Source organism: Rhagoletis pomonella, unplaced genomic scaffold (assembly GCF_013731165.1).
Source record: "Rhagoletis pomonella isolate Grant_MI unplaced genomic scaffold, Rhpom_1.0 Rhpom_scaffold_00013, whole genome shotgun sequence".
NCBI lineage: Eukaryota > Metazoa > Arthropoda > Insecta > Diptera > Tephritidae > Rhagoletis > Rhagoletis pomonella.
Genome location: NW_023458567.1, coordinates 10,831,552 through 10,849,434, shown reverse-complemented (window position 1 = coordinate 10,849,434; position 17,883 = coordinate 10,831,552). Strand labels below are relative to the sequence as shown.

The 17,883-nt window shown below is 37.4% G+C and overlaps 1 protein-coding gene across 6 annotated transcripts in view; it reads left to right on the top strand.

Annotated features, from left to right (window-relative positions):
* Positions 1–15,194, top strand: part of LOC118748766 (mucin-19) — an 81,846-nt gene extending 66,652 nt beyond the window's left edge. For all 6 annotated transcript variants that reach the window (XM_036483440.1, XM_036483439.1, XM_036483438.1 and 3 more), the window contains 6 exons: positions 5,608–8,103; positions 8,173–8,592; positions 8,710–8,887; positions 9,521–10,182; positions 10,243–10,485; positions 10,558–15,194. In XM_036483440.1, coding sequence (XP_036339333.1) covers positions 5,609–8,103; positions 8,173–8,592; positions 8,710–8,887; positions 9,521–10,182; positions 10,243–10,485; positions 10,558–10,993 — 4,434 coding nt within the window. In that variant the 5' untranslated portion in view covers position 5,608 and the 3' untranslated portion in view covers positions 10,994–15,194. The remainder of the gene's footprint in view (positions 1–5,607; positions 8,104–8,172; positions 8,593–8,709; positions 8,888–9,520; positions 10,183–10,242; positions 10,486–10,557) is intronic.
* Positions 15,195–17,883: the final 2,689 nt, after the last annotated feature.

The window sequence follows — 17,883 nt, the reverse complement described above, 5'->3', positions numbered from 1 at the left end:
AAGTCATCAAATGACTTAAAACATAAGTTTGGAAAAGAAATATACGACATGCTCAATCAACACAAAAACTATTGTAATTCATAGGCAAATTATTGTTGGTTTCTCATACATACTATGTATGTACACACTTTTTTGTCTGCTGTCAGTTGCCAGCAATTTTGATTATGTATTTATAATTTTTGCGTTTTTATTTTCATTTTCCTTATTTTTTCTTTGTTGTTGTTTTATAAACAAGCACTTCGGCTTGTTCGTTGCAATTTTTGCTTTTTTTATTTCTTTCATTTCGTATTATTTTGTACGTTTCACTTTGTGTATCGGAATTTTTCGCCATTGCATACAAAAATACGTGAAAAAGAATACAATACAACAACATGCGAAATATGATTAAATGCCAACGCTTATAAACGATGACGACGACTTCGTTGACTGCGTCGACTCTTATCGGAGCTGGCCGGCCTTAAAACGACGACCGCGCGTTGTCTGTCTCCGGTTTTGCAGCCAGTGTTACCACGGACAAATTTTTTTCCTACCAAAACCTACGACATTTTTTTTCAGTTTTTAATTTTTTTTTAAGTCAAATTAGTCCTTTCGTTGCCTTTAAACCCTTTATGTCCCGGAACCCACCACAGCGTTACGCTATTGTGGGCTCCCAGCTAGTTCAAAAGAGTTTACAACCTTAATGCCGTTAAAAAAGAGTCTATTAAGGCCTTAACCCTGCCTGGCTATCCGACATAATACCACACACACATTTGCTCGTCTACGAAGACTTCCGCTTGGAATATCGTTGGGTATGTGCCAATTGGCAGACTTTTTTTTAATCCTGGACCAAGTACGCCTGCCACAGTAGGTATTCTCGCATCCATCTTCAATCTGTCGGTATACCATACTTGGTACCCTCCGCCAATCATAGTTATTATCGCCCCCGCAGTCCCTTTCAAGAGTTCTGACCTTATAGGGTTTATAGAAGGATAACTTGAGAACCAGGAATTACTTGAGAACCTTTTTGTGCTGATGACAGCCGTACGTATTGGACAGCAGTTCGGCGCTGCAGCAGGCCTTTTTCAATCAAAAAAATAAAGGAGGAATGCCTGTAATGACACCAAGGTGCGCATAGCTCCTGTTATGGCAACGTAGGCCAGTGTCGCATATGTAACAACGGGGTTTACTACCGTAATGAAAGATCGATACGTTAGTTACTTTGGAGGATATTCCCCAGGTCTTATCATGAAGTCTCTGACAAGCATAAAACGCTTCTTCTGAACTCAATTTCTGTCCCTGCCAAGGTGGATCTAGTCAAGTTGAGTTGAGTTTCCTAATTTTGGTAAATGGGACAATCGTGGACTTCAGTGGGTTCATTGACAAACCTTTTTCAAAGTTGCTAAAATGTTTGGAGATACATATTTTCTATTTTTCGCAAATACCTATTTTTGCCGTGAAACGTACCAAAATCCAATCTAGCCTACCAACCTACCAAATGGAAATAAACCTACCAGTTTTGGTAGGAAAATCCCATGTGTAGCAACACTGTTTGCAGCACTCGCTCTGGCGGTCGCGGTCGCGGTCAACGTAGGCGCGCCGCTATACAAGTTTACTTAGAGAGATATGCTAGTATTTTAGCTTTATTTTGACTTTTATTTTTGGTAATACCGCACAAGTGCTTTTGCTGAGCATTAAAAGAGCGCTTTTCAGTGCTTACTCGCTTCTTTGTCACTCTTACAGACGCTCTTTAGTTACTTCTCAAATTTCATTCGATCATTGTTTCGTCGGTGGAGGCCGAAGGGGTAACATTGTATTGTATTTTTAGCCCGGTTTATTTCAAATGCTCTGTACTTAGTTTAAAAGTTGTGCATACGAAAGAAAGCTTTACCGGCTTGTGCGCTGACACACTTGCGTTCTCTCACATGCCAGCCATCCTTGGTCGCAGTCGTACCTGCTCTTTCGTTGGCTTGCGCACATTTCTCTTGTTTGCCCCGTAGTGGCTCACTCAGCATCATTCGCTGGTCACATGTTTACATTTCTTGTATACATTCTACTCCCAAATAACACCTTTCACTACAACTACATACTAAATATGCACTACCACTATAATCGGGCATATTTTAAAACGTTTTTTTGCACTAAATTCTCTCTAGCCGGCAAGTGACACTTTCTCGCATACTTCTTTCTACCAGCTATTTGTTGTTACATGCCCCTAACCCCTCACAATTTATACACCAGGGCGTATACATAACACACACGTTTATTGTAGTTAGTGTTTGGGTACTTCGTTTTACTCGCCAGCTTACAAACACCTTGACTTCGATAGCTAATACATATGTACATATGCATGCATGTCGACTCGTTTATTTATTTCTGCTCTCGGTCACCTGCTGCCTACTGCGGCTTTGACTTGGGTTTGTCTCACTTTTTCCCCATTTTTTTGCTCTCACTACATATCTTTAGTATGTACTTAGATAATAAAATCGTGTTACATATTGGAGTGTTGATTTTCAAGCAACTTTATACATTTTTGTTTACAGTCAAGTAACTATAGCAACTTTTTGGTTTAGCGGCATTGATGGTATCCGCCAAGGCGGCGACCCCGCTTCGCTCAAGCACTCCGCACTATATAGAAATTCCTTTAGTTTACTTACATGCGGATTCCAATGATGACGATGACGCCGCTTGTATCGCGCAATACTAAGCACCCTACTCGTATAAATCGACATTCCGACGCATAAGCGCGAGTCAACTTACTCTCAACAGTCGCCAATAAGAATCAAATTTCGTCAATTTTTTAGTGTTGTTGCTGTTGTTTTTTGGTTTACATATTACACTCGGTATCTTTATATTTTGTAGTTGCAACTGTTACTGCAGCGTTTCTTTTTTTGGCTTTTATTACAAGCGAAATCGTTTTATGCCCACTAGAAACGCAGTCAGCTAAAAAGTTCGTTGGTACTAGTTTATTGAATTGCTTGTAACCGTGACAATTGAAAACTTACAGAGTGACATACATACATATGCATGAGAACTTGCGAAAATCAATGCAAAAATCACTTGACGACCAGTGAATTAGTTTTATTTTTTATGCAGTCGTTTTTTTGTGTGCAATCAATTTTTTTTGTAATGAATTTCGTTAAGTGCAAAAACTAAAACAACGAATTAGCAGCAGCGAGATGCCGTACAAAATGGTAGGAGCAGTGAGTGTGTGTGTTGGATTAGTGTTTGACGGATATTAGTTCTAGCACTATATTGGCGATTGGCGTGCACTCAGGGTTGAATTGGTGGTAGAAATAATGGCATTTAATTAGAAGTGGACTTCATTCAAATAAATTGAATAATGTGAGGTGAAATATTAAGTGCTTTTTGAGAAGTTACCTAGAATTGACAATCAAAAGATAACATATGTCGTGGGTTAATGCCACTCAAATTCTCTCTGATCACCAAAGAAAAGCTTGCCTAAAAATCGCGCGCTGGTCATACTCTGCGTAAGCCCGTGCCGTTACTACTGATTTTGATAATTTACAAGTACTTCAAAAAGCGTTGTGCTCTAGTGCTAGCCTTGCATTGTGCGTCTAGGTCCAGTGTCCTGTGAAAACGGCAATTAGTGGCGACAATATCCTTCTCACCAATTTGATGGTAACTTTCCCCCGTTTACCGCAGTAAGAAAGCCAACAAATTTTTACGGACTCAGCAGGATTGTTGGTTTCGCCACCTACTGTTAGTGACTTTTTGCCAGTGCTGAGAGCGACGGTCCTTTTGCCAATGAAATTTCCAGGCTTGAACCGTTTCGGCTAGCTCTTCGGCCATTTCGTTGCTTGGAAAGCTGTCATGCCTCAGCGACAAGATTAGCGCAACGGTAGGTTTGTAACCTAATGCCTTAATTTTTTTGGGCTTGATATAATATTTACAGAGTCAAATATATCCCTTAACTAGCGTACGGTATGCGAGAAAAAAAAAATATATTTGCTCTAAATTATTCTGCGTGCAAAACTAGTCTTTATGATTCGGCAATTACAAACACTTCTGAATTGTTAAAAATCGATGAATATTTAAGTCGAGTAGGTCTTTCGACTAGGCAGTCAGTTGCAAAATTCCCACCCCTATGCCAGAGTCCATTTTGGAAACATTCGTAAAAAATGTTGCGAAACGTCCAATAAAAAATATCTTCGTTCCTACTTAATAAAAACATCAGCATTTTATTTATTTTATTTTCGCTTTAGTAAAAAAAAAACGTTACAAAATTTTATATTTTTACACATGAAGCATTTTAGAAATGCTCAAAAAACCTACGTCTCGCCATTTTTACTAAAATATATTCAAATTTGTATGCAATTTTTTGGAATTTCGAAATTTTTGAAACGTTTTTTATGTTTAAGTTAAAAAAGTAATATTTTTTTTTGCTTAGCGCTTAAATAAAAAAATAATTAGTACAAATTGGGTATTCAGGTCTTTTTATACATATTTATTATTTTTTTAGCTGATATAAATTTTTAAAAATATAATCACTTTTTATTATAAAAAGTGGATTTTACGGCAAATGTGCACGACTGAGTGACGTTTTTAGTTGGCTGAGTGCATACTACCACTCCACAGGGCCTGGGTTAAAATTTTTCTAACAGCGTCAATGTCAAACTTCCGAGTGTATTTGTGCCATGAAAAAGCTTCCTATGCAATCCATTTGCCATTCAGAAGCGGCGTAAAACTGTAGGTCCCTCGGCTTAGCACTTGGCAAAAGTATAAGCGCCAAAATATTATTAGTACTATTATTATTTATATCAAAATGTCCAAAAGGGCGATACTTTTTCCCTACAAAAAAGCCAAAGCATTTTCTTATTGAAAATCAAATAAAGAACTCGTTAAATAATTTGCAATAATAGTAATTCGCAATTTAAGCACTCATGACTTCAAAACTAAACGCGTCATAAAATACTTTCATACCGTTTTAATTATTTTTCTGCTTAACCTTGACTGTTTATTGCATAGACATTTCGCATACTAATAATTTGTATTTACTGCGCATTTACGAGCACTTTTCCTTTTTTGTAGTCCTCTATTTTTTACTTTTCGGAATTTTATACTTCTATATATTTATTTCATATATTCCGTTCCATTTTCAAGCATTCTTCTAAGCTTAACAAAATGTCGTGGTCTTGCTACAGTATAGTTTTGTTGGCTTATCTTATCTTGCCACTACACAATTCTATATTTATCTGCGCATGACAGCGGGTTTTAAAAAAGCGCGATTATGTGCCAAAATTATTTGTTAAAGTAGGAAATGTGTTAGGCAAATGGAATGGTGTTTTTTTTTTGTTTTTTTTGGTGAGTTGAAGTGGTTAACTTCTTTGGCGTCGTATATATATATGTACTACATATCTTGTTAGACTTTTTCGATTGGCGCCAGTATTTTCAAGGTTTTTGATACAAATTTGTTGAGATAAGATTGTTTTTATCGCGTGCGAATAGACCTATTCTTTTATGATATTTGCTTCATTCGGATTACAACCGGCGGAAGTAGCCTTATTATTTAGTGCATTTATATTCTAAAGGTCCTGGTCACCCTGTGCCTTTGACTACTATAAATTTCGCCACTAAATAACGTCGTTTTTTCTTTATGTTTTTTTACAGAATGTCGCTAGATAATCCCACACAGATCTTAACCGCTCACGATTTGACCAGCTTGCGTACCCTGCAGCGTGTGATCACCACCACCAGTAATAACAATAACCACAACAACACATCTATTGACGACCATATCGTCTACAATAGTCACGTTCATAGCAACAACAACAGCAACAGCAGTAGCCGTAATCACAATTACAACCTTAACCACAACAGCAACAGCATCACAACCAACGGCGCAAGTAATCATCATACCAATAACAGCAGCAACGGCAACAACGCCAGTGCTGGAAATCTTGTTTTCTCCACCATCCCACTGGACGGCCACGCTCTGCTTATTCAACAATCACACCTGCTTCCTGCGAACGCCGCAGCTTCGCTTACCAACAACGGCTTGCAACAGGCGACGCAGGCGCGCGGCCTGGTCACCACAGCAACAAATGGTTTACGCGCCGGCAACAGCAACAACATTAACACAGTTACGAGCAGCATTAGTCCCGCCGTCAGTAACGCTGCCAGCTTTATCAGCAGCAGCAGCAACATAAATAGCAGCAGCAACAATAACAGCTTGAATAACTTCCTTGCCAAGGCAACTATACTGAGCGCAGCGAACTTCAGCAACGCTAAGCCAAGCGGCAAAATCTTCAATACAGGTGCCACATCGTTCGGTGCCACCGGTGGCAGCAACATGCCCACCACATCGAAGTATGTGCTGTTGCAACCAAATGGTAATGGACAATTTACTACCTATGAAGGCTCCACCCCGGCGGCAGCAGCAGCTGCAGCTGCCAATGGCAATGCCGGCGCGCCCAGCGTAGGAAATATAGTGCTGCTTGCCACCGAGCCGATGGACTTGAATGGCAGCAGCGGTTTGGGTGGTGATGCGGCGGCTGTGGGGCGTGTTATTGCCACAGCGGCGGCTACTGGCACTGGCGATAATGACGAGGAGTTGCGCCCGTTGGCGTGGCTCAATGACAGCAATTTAATTAAAGGCATAGTGACTACGACAGCAGCTGGCGCGGGCGGTGCTAATGTGAAGCGCGGTGGTGGCGCTGCTGCAAGTAGCGGCAATATTTGCATAGTAAGCGCTAGCAATGCACACGAGCTGATCGAAGAGCTGCCACATCATGTAGGCAGCGAGGAGGTAACCACCACCACGCCCAGTGGCAGTATGAGCACACATATTGGGGCAAGTGGTGGCGGTATCGGCATCGGCATCGGCAACGGCAATACGAACAACAACATCACTTCATCGACTGAACTGAAAGCTGGCACACAAATAACCGCGTTAAGCGTCAGCGATTTTCAACAACTCAAGCGTTATGGCAACATAATCACCAGCGGCACACCGATCACCTTGCTGCCACCACATGACCCAACAGCTGCCGCAGGCGGTCGCAAAGATGAGGCTGCACACATTTTCGGCAATATCGGCGCCATCAGTGCCACCACCACTGTGCATATGGGACCGAGTGGTACCACCACTGTTGTGGAGTACAAATCGAATGGGAATATGCCGACGCTACAGTCGAGGCAGCTACTTAGCGCTGCCGGTGTTGGCAATGCTAGCGGTGGCACCACTATAACGCCAGCAAATTTGAGCAACAACGGAATTAACAACAACGCCAACAGCAGCAGCAGCAATAATCTAAACTCTTGCAACTATGTGCCTTCTTCATTCTCTTCTACTACCAGCACTCATTCAACAGTATCCAGTACACCCGCCTCCATAGCTGCTTCCAATCCCGCCTCACTGTCTGTTTCCTATTCAACGCCTGCCTCAACTACGATGAGCGTTGCCGGCGCCAACAGTGGCACCATAGTGCTCAGCCTGCCGAAGCAACTAACAACGCTGCCGGGCGGTGTTGTTACGGTTACCAATGGCAACGGCACGACTAACACAATTTATCAAGGACAACCACAGCAGCAACAGCAGTCGCAACAAAGACAACAAAACTTTGCCAACAACAATACAAATGCCAGCAGCAGCACATCTAGCACCACCCACCATCCGCACAAGAAATACCTGCGCGAAAAGATGAATGTGTTGGATCATGGCGGCGGCGGCGGAGGCGTTGGCAGTGGCGGCGGTGGCAGTAGTGGCATTAATGCTAGCACAATTATAACCACAAATGGAGGAGGCAACGCGGCTGCTTCCACTATCACAGTGGTTGCTTCGCCTGCCTCCTCCAGCAGCTCATTATCCTCCTCCGTTTCTAGTTCATCGTCGACGGCCGCTGTCAACGGCGGCAATAGTCCCATCTCTAAGTCATTCTATGCCGGCGCAGCCAACAACAGTCACAACAATAGCAATGTGAGTGGCGGCGGCAGCAACGCCAGCAGCAGCGGTGCCATAAACTACTCCAGCACGGCTAATACGTCGTCACCAATGGTGCAGAGTAATGCGACAGCAGGTGCTGCAAATACAAACAGTGCAGCTGGCTCGCCCATTGCAGCGGGCATACCACCCACCTACACTATAATGCAGTACCAAAGTGTGGCGTGAGTAGAAAAGCTTTTAATTTTTATTACGTTTTCAAAATTGATAAGCTTTTATTTCCATCTTTACAGCTCCTCGCCAAGCATCTCATCGCCAGAACCAAATAATTCCAAAGAATTTTATCCGCTCATTACAACTCAGCAGCAGCAACACAATATGATGCGTTCGCCCACCTCTTATTCCAGCTATGACAATGACTCATTGAAAGATTTCGAAATATCCACCAATGGCTCAAGTAGTTTGGGACATCACAACACCAGTACACCACAACATCAGACGCATCAGTCAGCACAGGCACAACAACAGTTGTCATCTTCTGGCTCTTCTGCATCCTCAAAGAATAGTCTATCTGGTAGTATGACCAATGTTAGCGGCCTCGGTGGTGGATCGAATGGCAGCGGTGCTGTTACACCACAAAAGCAAAAGCATCCGAACAATGTGCCGTACGATCCATTCGTGCACACACACAACAAGCCGCCCTACAGTTTTAGGTGGGTTAAACGTGAAGGGCTTTACGAATTTTTAAATTATTAAAAAATTAAAAAAATAAATAAAATAAAAGGGAATCACAATTGAATTAATTAAAATAAAAACATTTTCGTTTCCAGTTCCTTAATATTCATGGCCATCGAGGGCTCGAATGAAAAAGCTTTGCCCGTCAAGGAGATATATGCCTGGATTATGCAACATTTTCCGTACTTTAAGACAGCGCCTGCCGGTTGGAAGAATAGCGTGCGGCACAATTTGTCGTTGAATAAGAGCTTCGTGAAGGTGGAAAAAGCGCCGGTAAGTTATTATTGAATATATATATTTAAGTGAACTATGCTGGTATATATTAAGACATTAGCAGCTGTCAACATAACAGTATCATACAAAACAAAAAATGCAGATGCGAATAAGAATAAAGTCGACAATTCTGTCAAAATTAATATCGATTATTATCGAAAATGATATCAATAGAGCTATCGATAAATGGTGTTCTTGTTTTTGTAACATCATACAAATTCCCCAAATAGTTTTTGGAGTATTAGCTCTGGCGGCTGTCTTTGGCCAGATATGAATCTGGCTCGTTCCGTTTACATAGTCCCGACTGTAGTGAGAGCTGTCGATAAATGATTGAAAATATTGCCAATGAATATGTCCATATCGGTAGTTTTTAATGGATACTTCGAAATGATATCGCATCAATGTCGATAAAAAATTAAAACTTGCACAGGAAGCTTACCGATAAAGATAACGTGGATAACCTGGGGGAATTAAAATTCCTTGGGAAACGCATAGAAAAAAATGGTTCTCATGCTGCTATTTTTACGCTTTTATTAGAATATTAAAAACCAATATCTCCATTGTAAAACAAAACAAAAAAAATCACTAAGAAATCAAACCAACTCCATACCTCTGTATTAATCTTTCCCTTAGAATATGGGCAAGGGCTCACTTTGGCGCGTCGAACCACAACAGCGACAAAATCTCATACAAGCGCTCAATCGCTCGCCATTCTTCCCCAATTCAGCTGTCGATAAGTCGTCCTCGCTCAAAAGTCCCGGTGCCGCAAGCAACACTGGCGCTGCCAATGACTCACTCGTGGGCTATGACACTGTTGATAGTGTGGGTAGTGGCGGCGGCGGCGCCTGCAGTCCAGCACCCAAATCCAATATAAATCCACGCATTGATCCGCGCCTTTTCCCTAAACTATCGAAAGTTATTGGTGGCCAAGGCCTCCTAAATGACGTGGTCGTGTCTGGGGCTGGCGATGTGCCCGACGAAGATACTCCGTCCGACTATAGTACAACAAATCATAATAGCATTCTGAATAACCAGATAAGCGGCAACAACAAACACAGCAGTTATAATAGCTCATCGGTGCATCAAAATGGCGCTGGTGGTGGTGGCGGGGGCAGCGGCAGTGGTGGTGTAGTTAGCAGTGGCGCTTCCATATTGGGTCCTTTCAGCAGCTATGAAAGCATTGAGAGTTTGGCGCGCGATTGTGGTGCCGATAGCATCGATGATGTGAATGCAGCAACAGCGATGTTGGCCTTGAAACATGGACCGAAAGTGTTTTCGGAGACCTTCCAGAATGGGTGAGTTTGCGGTCGCAATGGTAATCGCTTGCTTATTCACTTTTTTTTTTTTAAATGCAGCGCGCCCGTAATAACTTCATCACCCAGTGAGGATCACACGTACTCCGCTGGTGGCGGTGGTGCAAGTGGTGGCAACAGCGGCGCCTCAACGCCACTCATCAATGGCAACTCAGCGCCTACAGCTATCAATGGCAATGCGCAGTATGGCGCCAGCAATGGTCAGCAGCCAATAAATGGTTGCAATGGTGATAATCAAAGCAATTACACATCATCCGATGCGGCATACGAAAGCAGCGAAGATAAGTAAGTGTTTCTTGCTTATTCAATAATTTCACTCAATTTTCTTATTTCTTATTTTCCCTTTCACCTCCGCAGTAACAACATCACACCTGAAGAGCTTGAAGATCAACGCCGTCAACGTGAAGGCGTCGATGCGCTACTCTCGCTCTCGCGTTCATCTGTTGTCGAATCGCCCACAAAGCGGCCGTCATCGACCAGCGTCGAAGAAGAACACATATCCGCCTGTCTCGAGAACAATAAGGCGAACAATAATAATGGGCATTTCACCAATGGCAATGGAAAAATGGCATTGCTGACCAGTGCGGTGGCCTATAGCCAACAACAGCAGCAGCATCATGCGTACGAGGATAGCGGCAGCTTTCATTTACCCAGCTATTATGGTGGGCCACATCAATTGCATCACAACCAAGGCTTGGGCAGCGGTAGTGCAGTGCAGCGTAAGATCAAACCTTTGCGTAGTTTGCGCACGAAGATCAAGCGCAAGGCACCATGGATGAGCAAGGCGCGGTGAGCAACGGTGTTTGCAAGTGATTGGAAAAATTAATGTGGGCAAGAAGTGAAACTAGTGGGGAGTGGTAATGGAGTTGGGGAAGAAGTGGCTGAATGAGAATTGAAAAATACTAGATAAGTTTGCGATAGGGCTGGTAGAAAAAGTTGATCGTTATGTACAAATTTGAAATGAGTGTGTGTAGTAAAATTTATGATACACGCTTCACAGTTTATTTGGCTGTAAAAGAAACGCAAACAGTAGCGAAAATAATAGTATATGAATTTAAAAAGCTCGCTGATATAATAACAATATTGAAAACCTATAGAAAATTGCAAATTGAGCAACGCATTTTAACGCTTTTGTGACAAACTAATTTCCCAACTTTTAAAGACGAATTTTAAGTGATTTGAATTGGTAGTGACGATAATTCTGGTTAAAGAATAAATACATTTCAAAGACATTAGCTAGACAAGAAATTTTAAAAATATTTGCTTTTAAAGATTATCAGATGAGCTCCTTATGCATTTTTGAATATTTTCTGGGTGTCTAAATATTAAAAAAAAATTAGGATAGCAATTATTTGACTCCCAATATTATTGCACTTGACTTTTATTAATTACAGATTAATAATTATACTTTTGTGACAAAATATGATATGTACTAAGCATCAAATTACACGTACATATGTATATGTATTTAAATTCAAATCTAATATCATGACATTTTTAAAACTTTTCTTTTATCTGGTACGCTCTTAAACTTTAAGCCGCGCAGCTCATTGAGTTTAACTCTACAGTTCGTAAAATTCAGCTGTCACAAATATGAAGGTTTAAATTAGCAACACTTTCGCTGACAAGATAGATATGTTTAAAATTAGCATGGAAAACAAAATAATTGTATGGCCAGCCGTTGATGACGCCGTCCGCTTATACTTAACCAGCAGCAAACACATGCACATAGACACACACCCATGCACATAAGAAGTACATTAACTATCCAACTAAGCCCCCATCTTCTTGCTCGCAGCTCCTTAATGTGAACGAACATCCTTACATACATATGTGAAAAATGTTATAAAAGAAAAAGAAACTTAAATAACCGTTATATACTTTTCAAGGTTTACTTTATTTTTTTAGTAATGTAGAAAATCTCTTGTAAGTGTTTTTTAAAATGCGGTTAATTTCGGCCGAAATTTCCAATTATATAAGAAAAATTAGCAAAATTCCATGCGCTGAATACCAGCTAGAAACTCGAAAAAATGTGTATTAAGCTTTTTTTTTTTAATTTTGATGCCAGTAAGTGGTTTTAAAACAATTTACTAGGAAAGCATGATTTAAAGCGTATAGCAAAGGCACATTTTCACAGCTAAATTGGTTTTACATTATTAAATTCAGCACTCAGTGATGTTGTTGTTTTTGTTGTAACAGCATGCAAATCCCCCAAAGAGTTTTTGGGAATGATGCTGGGAGTGACGGTCCTTGGAAAGCTGTAAATCTGGGTCGTTCCGGCTACGTAGACCCAACAGTCGTTGGAGCGAGCTTTCATTAATCTTTTTGAGCACTGAATGTGATTTCCAGTTACCAGTTGAAGTTTTTCAAATACTGAGTGCGATTTTACAATGCTGTGTGCAGCCTTTCCAACGCTATGTTTTGCTAAAATATGCAATTTATGAAATGCTGAATATAGTTTTTGAATGCTAAATTCAGTTTTCCAAAGCTGTATGCAGTTTATCGAATAGTTAAATGCAGTTTTTAAAATGTTTTTTTTTTTACTATTTGCAATTTTTTAAATGCTGTTTGTACTTATACAAAGTTAAATGCAGTTCTGCACATGCTGAATATAGTTTTTCAATATGACTTGTACATAATTTAAAAATCTTTGATTCAAAACCAATTAATTTCTGGCATTTTACAATTTTTAATTGCGCTGAATATGACTTGTTGCCTGTGTTAATGTGAGAGTACTGTCGAAACTCACGACATTTTTTAGCGTGCTGCATATATAATAGAATGCATCAAACTGACTAATAGACTTTACATCAAGTATTCAGCACTTTCTGCTGTTTCAGCGCTCTATTCAGCTACAAAATTGCCGTGAGCACCGAAAGCTAAAACTTGTGATTAAGTTAAGTGTGTAGTTCTACCTCAAGAACTGTAAAATATGCGCTGAATTGCTGGAAAAGTAAATGAAACTTAAATAAGATGCAGTGGATTGACTTAAAATGCATTTTTTTTTTTTAGCGGAGCTCATTTTCAATTGCTCAACAGCGGCAAGCAACTAGCGCTGGTCGAAATTAATGCACCGTATTTTGTTGAACACGACTTTTCAAAGTCTTTTAAACTTTTGAGATAGTTTGTATTAGTTTATAAGTGACTTTGCTTCCACAAATTTAAATATTTTTCAACTTTTTTCATTATTTTTAAATTTCTAAAGAAATTACAATGTTTGCCAAACAATAATCTTTTATTGAATTTTATGTTAATGTTGATTTTTTCTCACACTCGAGTAGCTGTGGCACAGCTCAAAAAATAATAATAAATTTCACAAATTTTTTATGTAAATAAAAAAAAAATCTTTATTTCTTAATGACGAAAATCTTTGAGTTTCGCGCTTATAAGCAGCTTTTAAAAGCTAAAAAACTTGTTTAAGTTTCAAAATAAATCTACTTTATAAGTTCTAGGTTAAAAAACCAATAAAGATACATTTTAATAAAAACAAAAAAAAATTAGCAAAAGAAACTAGCAAATCAAAAAATGGGTTTAAGTGAATATTAAAGTTTTTAGTGTTTAAGGAAAAAATAAAATTTCATATTTAAGAAATCTTAAGTTCGTTATAAAACTGAGTAAATGCATCTTAAAAAAAAAAACAAAGTTAATTCACTTCAAGTACCTTTTTAGCAAAAGAATATAAAATAAAATTATTTAAAATACAGCAAATATAAAGAAATGTTAAATTAGCAAAAGTGAATGTGAAGACTCGGTTTGGTGCAGCTGAGTTGCGTAGAAGGCAAAATTAATATACTAAACAAATTAATTTGTTTTTTTAATTGAAGGCTTTACGCAGCCCTTTAATTACGAACTAGATTGTTTACTATTACATTTATTAGTTGTTTTGTAGTGAAAGTGCAGCTCGCAAATGCAAGCGGAAAGCGCAGGAAATCAAAACGCAAAAAAAAGATAATATTAAACAAATAATATAATTACGTTTTTAATGCAAAAATGCAAATGCAATGGGCAAACTGTTAAAAAGTGAATATTATTTGTTGGCGTAAGATTGTAAGCATTGCAACTTCAACTACAATTTACTTAAAATATACATATGTAAATGGAAAAATAGTCTTAAAGATTATATATACAACATACCTATGTACGTTAAATGATGCGAAATGAAGCAAGATCATAAATAATAAATGGCAATATTAATTGTACGTTAATATTAATGAAAAAAGTAGTATCTAAGACACACAAATACATATACAATTACACATAGTATGCATACCTAAATGACGTATATACACATACATATAAACATACACACACACACACACAATACAATTTTAGACAACTTATATTAAATAGTAGTGTTAAATGATGTCTAAACACCTAAAAGTAGACACTAAAAATGTTGAGTTTTTACTTTATATAAAACACTTGCTATATACATACATATGTACATTGTACATAATGTATTACCATATAAGCAAACAAAATATATAAATAATAAAAAAAAGCAAAAGCAAATCAAATATATGTACATGAAAGTATGAGCAAAGCATAGAAAGATCGTAGAAAAAACAAAAAAAAAAACAATGTAACTTACATACCAAATGTGTCACTCGCAGACAAATGCAATTGAAAGCTAGATATGTATGTGTAGTCAAAAAATAAGCCGGACAATCTTAAAAGCGAAAAATAAGAAAAAATTAGTAAAAACGAAAAATGAACAAAATAAAACACACACACAAAATTCTTATACGCATTGGTAGCAAATCGCCTAAACTTACACGTGCTATTTTCAAAAGTTTTCCTTAAAAAAGTGAAAATTAAAAAAATAAAGATTCTAAAAACCAACAATTATAAAAAAAAAACTCTAAATATGTTAAGGCGATGCCAACGCTTGAAAGCAGTTGGAGTGGCTTATCACTATATACTGTATACACCATATATAGATTTAGTAAATGAAATTATATATAATTGAATAAAATTTGTTTTGAAAAAAGTCACACTCTCAAATTTTTTATTTTAAACTTAAAACGAAATCGAACAAAATTAGTGCCGGGCGTGTATGCACGAAACGAAAAACCACACGCTGATGTGCTGCTAATAACGCCGCATAGCACTTTAAATAAGTGTTTGCAGCATAAAAAGATATTCAGCTACTTAGACGCGCTTTTAATTATGCCGACCTTAAAGTGTTTCCTATTGCGTTAAATATCTACTAAGGGGCTTTTAGCCCTGCTGAATAGCATCGTTTTTTTTTGCTGCTGAATACATTTTGAAGACGTATACACTTTTTAAATGAATTGTATACGGCTTTTTAATTATATATCGCGTGTTTTCTTCACGTCTAGGGCTGCTTCCGAAGCTAATTTGCATACCAAACCCTCAACTATGTATGTACTTATACAAATTCAGCAATTTAATTGCTTTAGGCAATACAAAATGTTGTGAAGCTGGTGTTTAATAATTAACATTGCTTTCTTTTCTCAGCTACATAAGCTCACTCCAGTGCTGAATAAAGTTTTCTGGCTATTCAAAGTTAAATATACGGGCAGCTTGTGTGTAAATTTCAGCCAAAGTCACTTTGAATTCAAATTGAATGGGATTGAAATTCATTTAGAAGTGAATTGCTGAAACTGTCTAATAACCACCTCTTTGCTGCAGTTTTTGTTTGTATTTTCTAATAAATTGCTAGCATAAAGTGTGAATCATAGGATTCCAGAATCGCTGGAATTTATTTAAATAGCTTTGTTTGGTAAAAGCAATTATAAATATTTCATATTTTACTAGCTTTTATTTCATTTAAACCCACTACAGATAAGAGCAATACATTCAATATTCGATAATAAATGCAAAGCACGTGTTTTTAATCGTTTTTAACAATGTGTTCGTAATTCAGCAAGCGCTGAATTTCTTTTAAGTAGGAGGAAATTAAATTTTATGTCAAAAATTAAGGATATCGAGCAAAGCATATTGAATTCAGCAGGCGCTGAATTCGTTTTAGCTAGCAAAAATCTCTTTCTCAAGCATTTAAAGCGCGCTGAATATGTGATATATTTGCAAATATCTCTTTAGCGATTGTTTTCTTCATCTTGATAAATAATAAATAAAAACTGATTTGAACTTTCACGTAACTGTTTTATTTTGCTTTGCATTTCCATCTGCATTTTCGAGCATTGGCCGCCTTAAACTTAAAAAAATCGACTACATTGAAAAGGTTCGTCAAAGTACCAACAATTCTTAAGCCTATTAATAAATTAAGCCTTACTTAAATTTGATACTATTCTAATGGTTAATTTTAATTTTTTTATAAACATATGTAAATGAGTATGTTGAGTATATACATATGTACTATAAGTATGTATATTTTTATACTTAAGACTTGGATAATGATTTCATTTTAGTGTGAAGATAATTAATGCCTAACACAGAGAAGCTAGGTGGCTGCACTAAAGAGTGGTAAGGGTTCTGCAAAATTAGGTAACTTAAGAAAAAAATAAGGTGAGTTTTCTTGAAAACTCCAAAGCTTATGAGAGCGTTTCTAAAAGTTATAGCTTCTTTATCGCTTGGCAAGCTTTTGAATTGAAAGCTCCCTTAAACAAATTTCTGAAAAATTGCTTTTCACACTCCAAAGCTTTTTAAAATGAGCGCATTTTCTCCTAGTGAAAGCTTTTGCACAAATGCAAGCGCTTTTCGAAAGTGAAAGCTTCTGCCTTGTGTATAATTAGTGCAGCCACAGCAGCGAAACTCTACATAAATACAAACATCTCACGCTCTCCCGAACAGTGATGTTTTAAAATTTAAACCAAATGATAATTTATTTTAAAATTTAGTAACCAAACATGTGAAAAAAAATACTTTATAAAAAATTTGAAAATCTAAGTGGAAAATTCTGAACTAAAGGAAAGTGCCTATATACATATTTATGTAATTATTATTAATTAACATTAAATTAAATTATTAAATATTTCATCTTTAAAAATGAAAAAAAAAACAAAAAATTAAAAACAAAAATTTAAACCAAAACTCAAAACAATTTATACATACGTACATACATACATAACTACAACAAAAACATATAGTACAGTGATTATACTCTACGATTTAAATGGAATGAGACAAACAAACATACATTCATACATTCATACAACCTACTACATACAAATTTATGTAAGAATGTAAGAATTATATACATATGTATGTAAGCGATTAATAATAAATATTAATGTTTACGTCTATATACAAGTATGTAGATTATAATTTCTAAAAAGGAAAAATGTGAGCAGCAAATATAGAAATTTCATAATAAAAATCAAAACCATAAAAAAGTTGCTACGCATAGCAAATTAATTGAAAAAGTATGAACAACAAAAATCGCATATTGGGAAAATGCGTAAGCTTATTAAGTGTGTAGTAGCGTTGTGCTTGCGTTGTTTGGAAAAAAGGCTTATGATTGTTCGAAAAGCAAATGCAGAGTGTATATCGATATAACAGAAAAGCAAATTTGTAAACATTAAAGTAGAAGGCCTGCGAAATGTAGAAAAAAATATTTAGTTTTTTTTAAGAATTTTGTATGCTTTGGAAATAAAGTAAATGAAAACGTAAAAATACAGTTTCAGCATTTAGTAAAATTGTTCAAAAGTCACGTAATTTCGTATGCGAATTAACTTTGAACTAATACGCCTTTCAAGA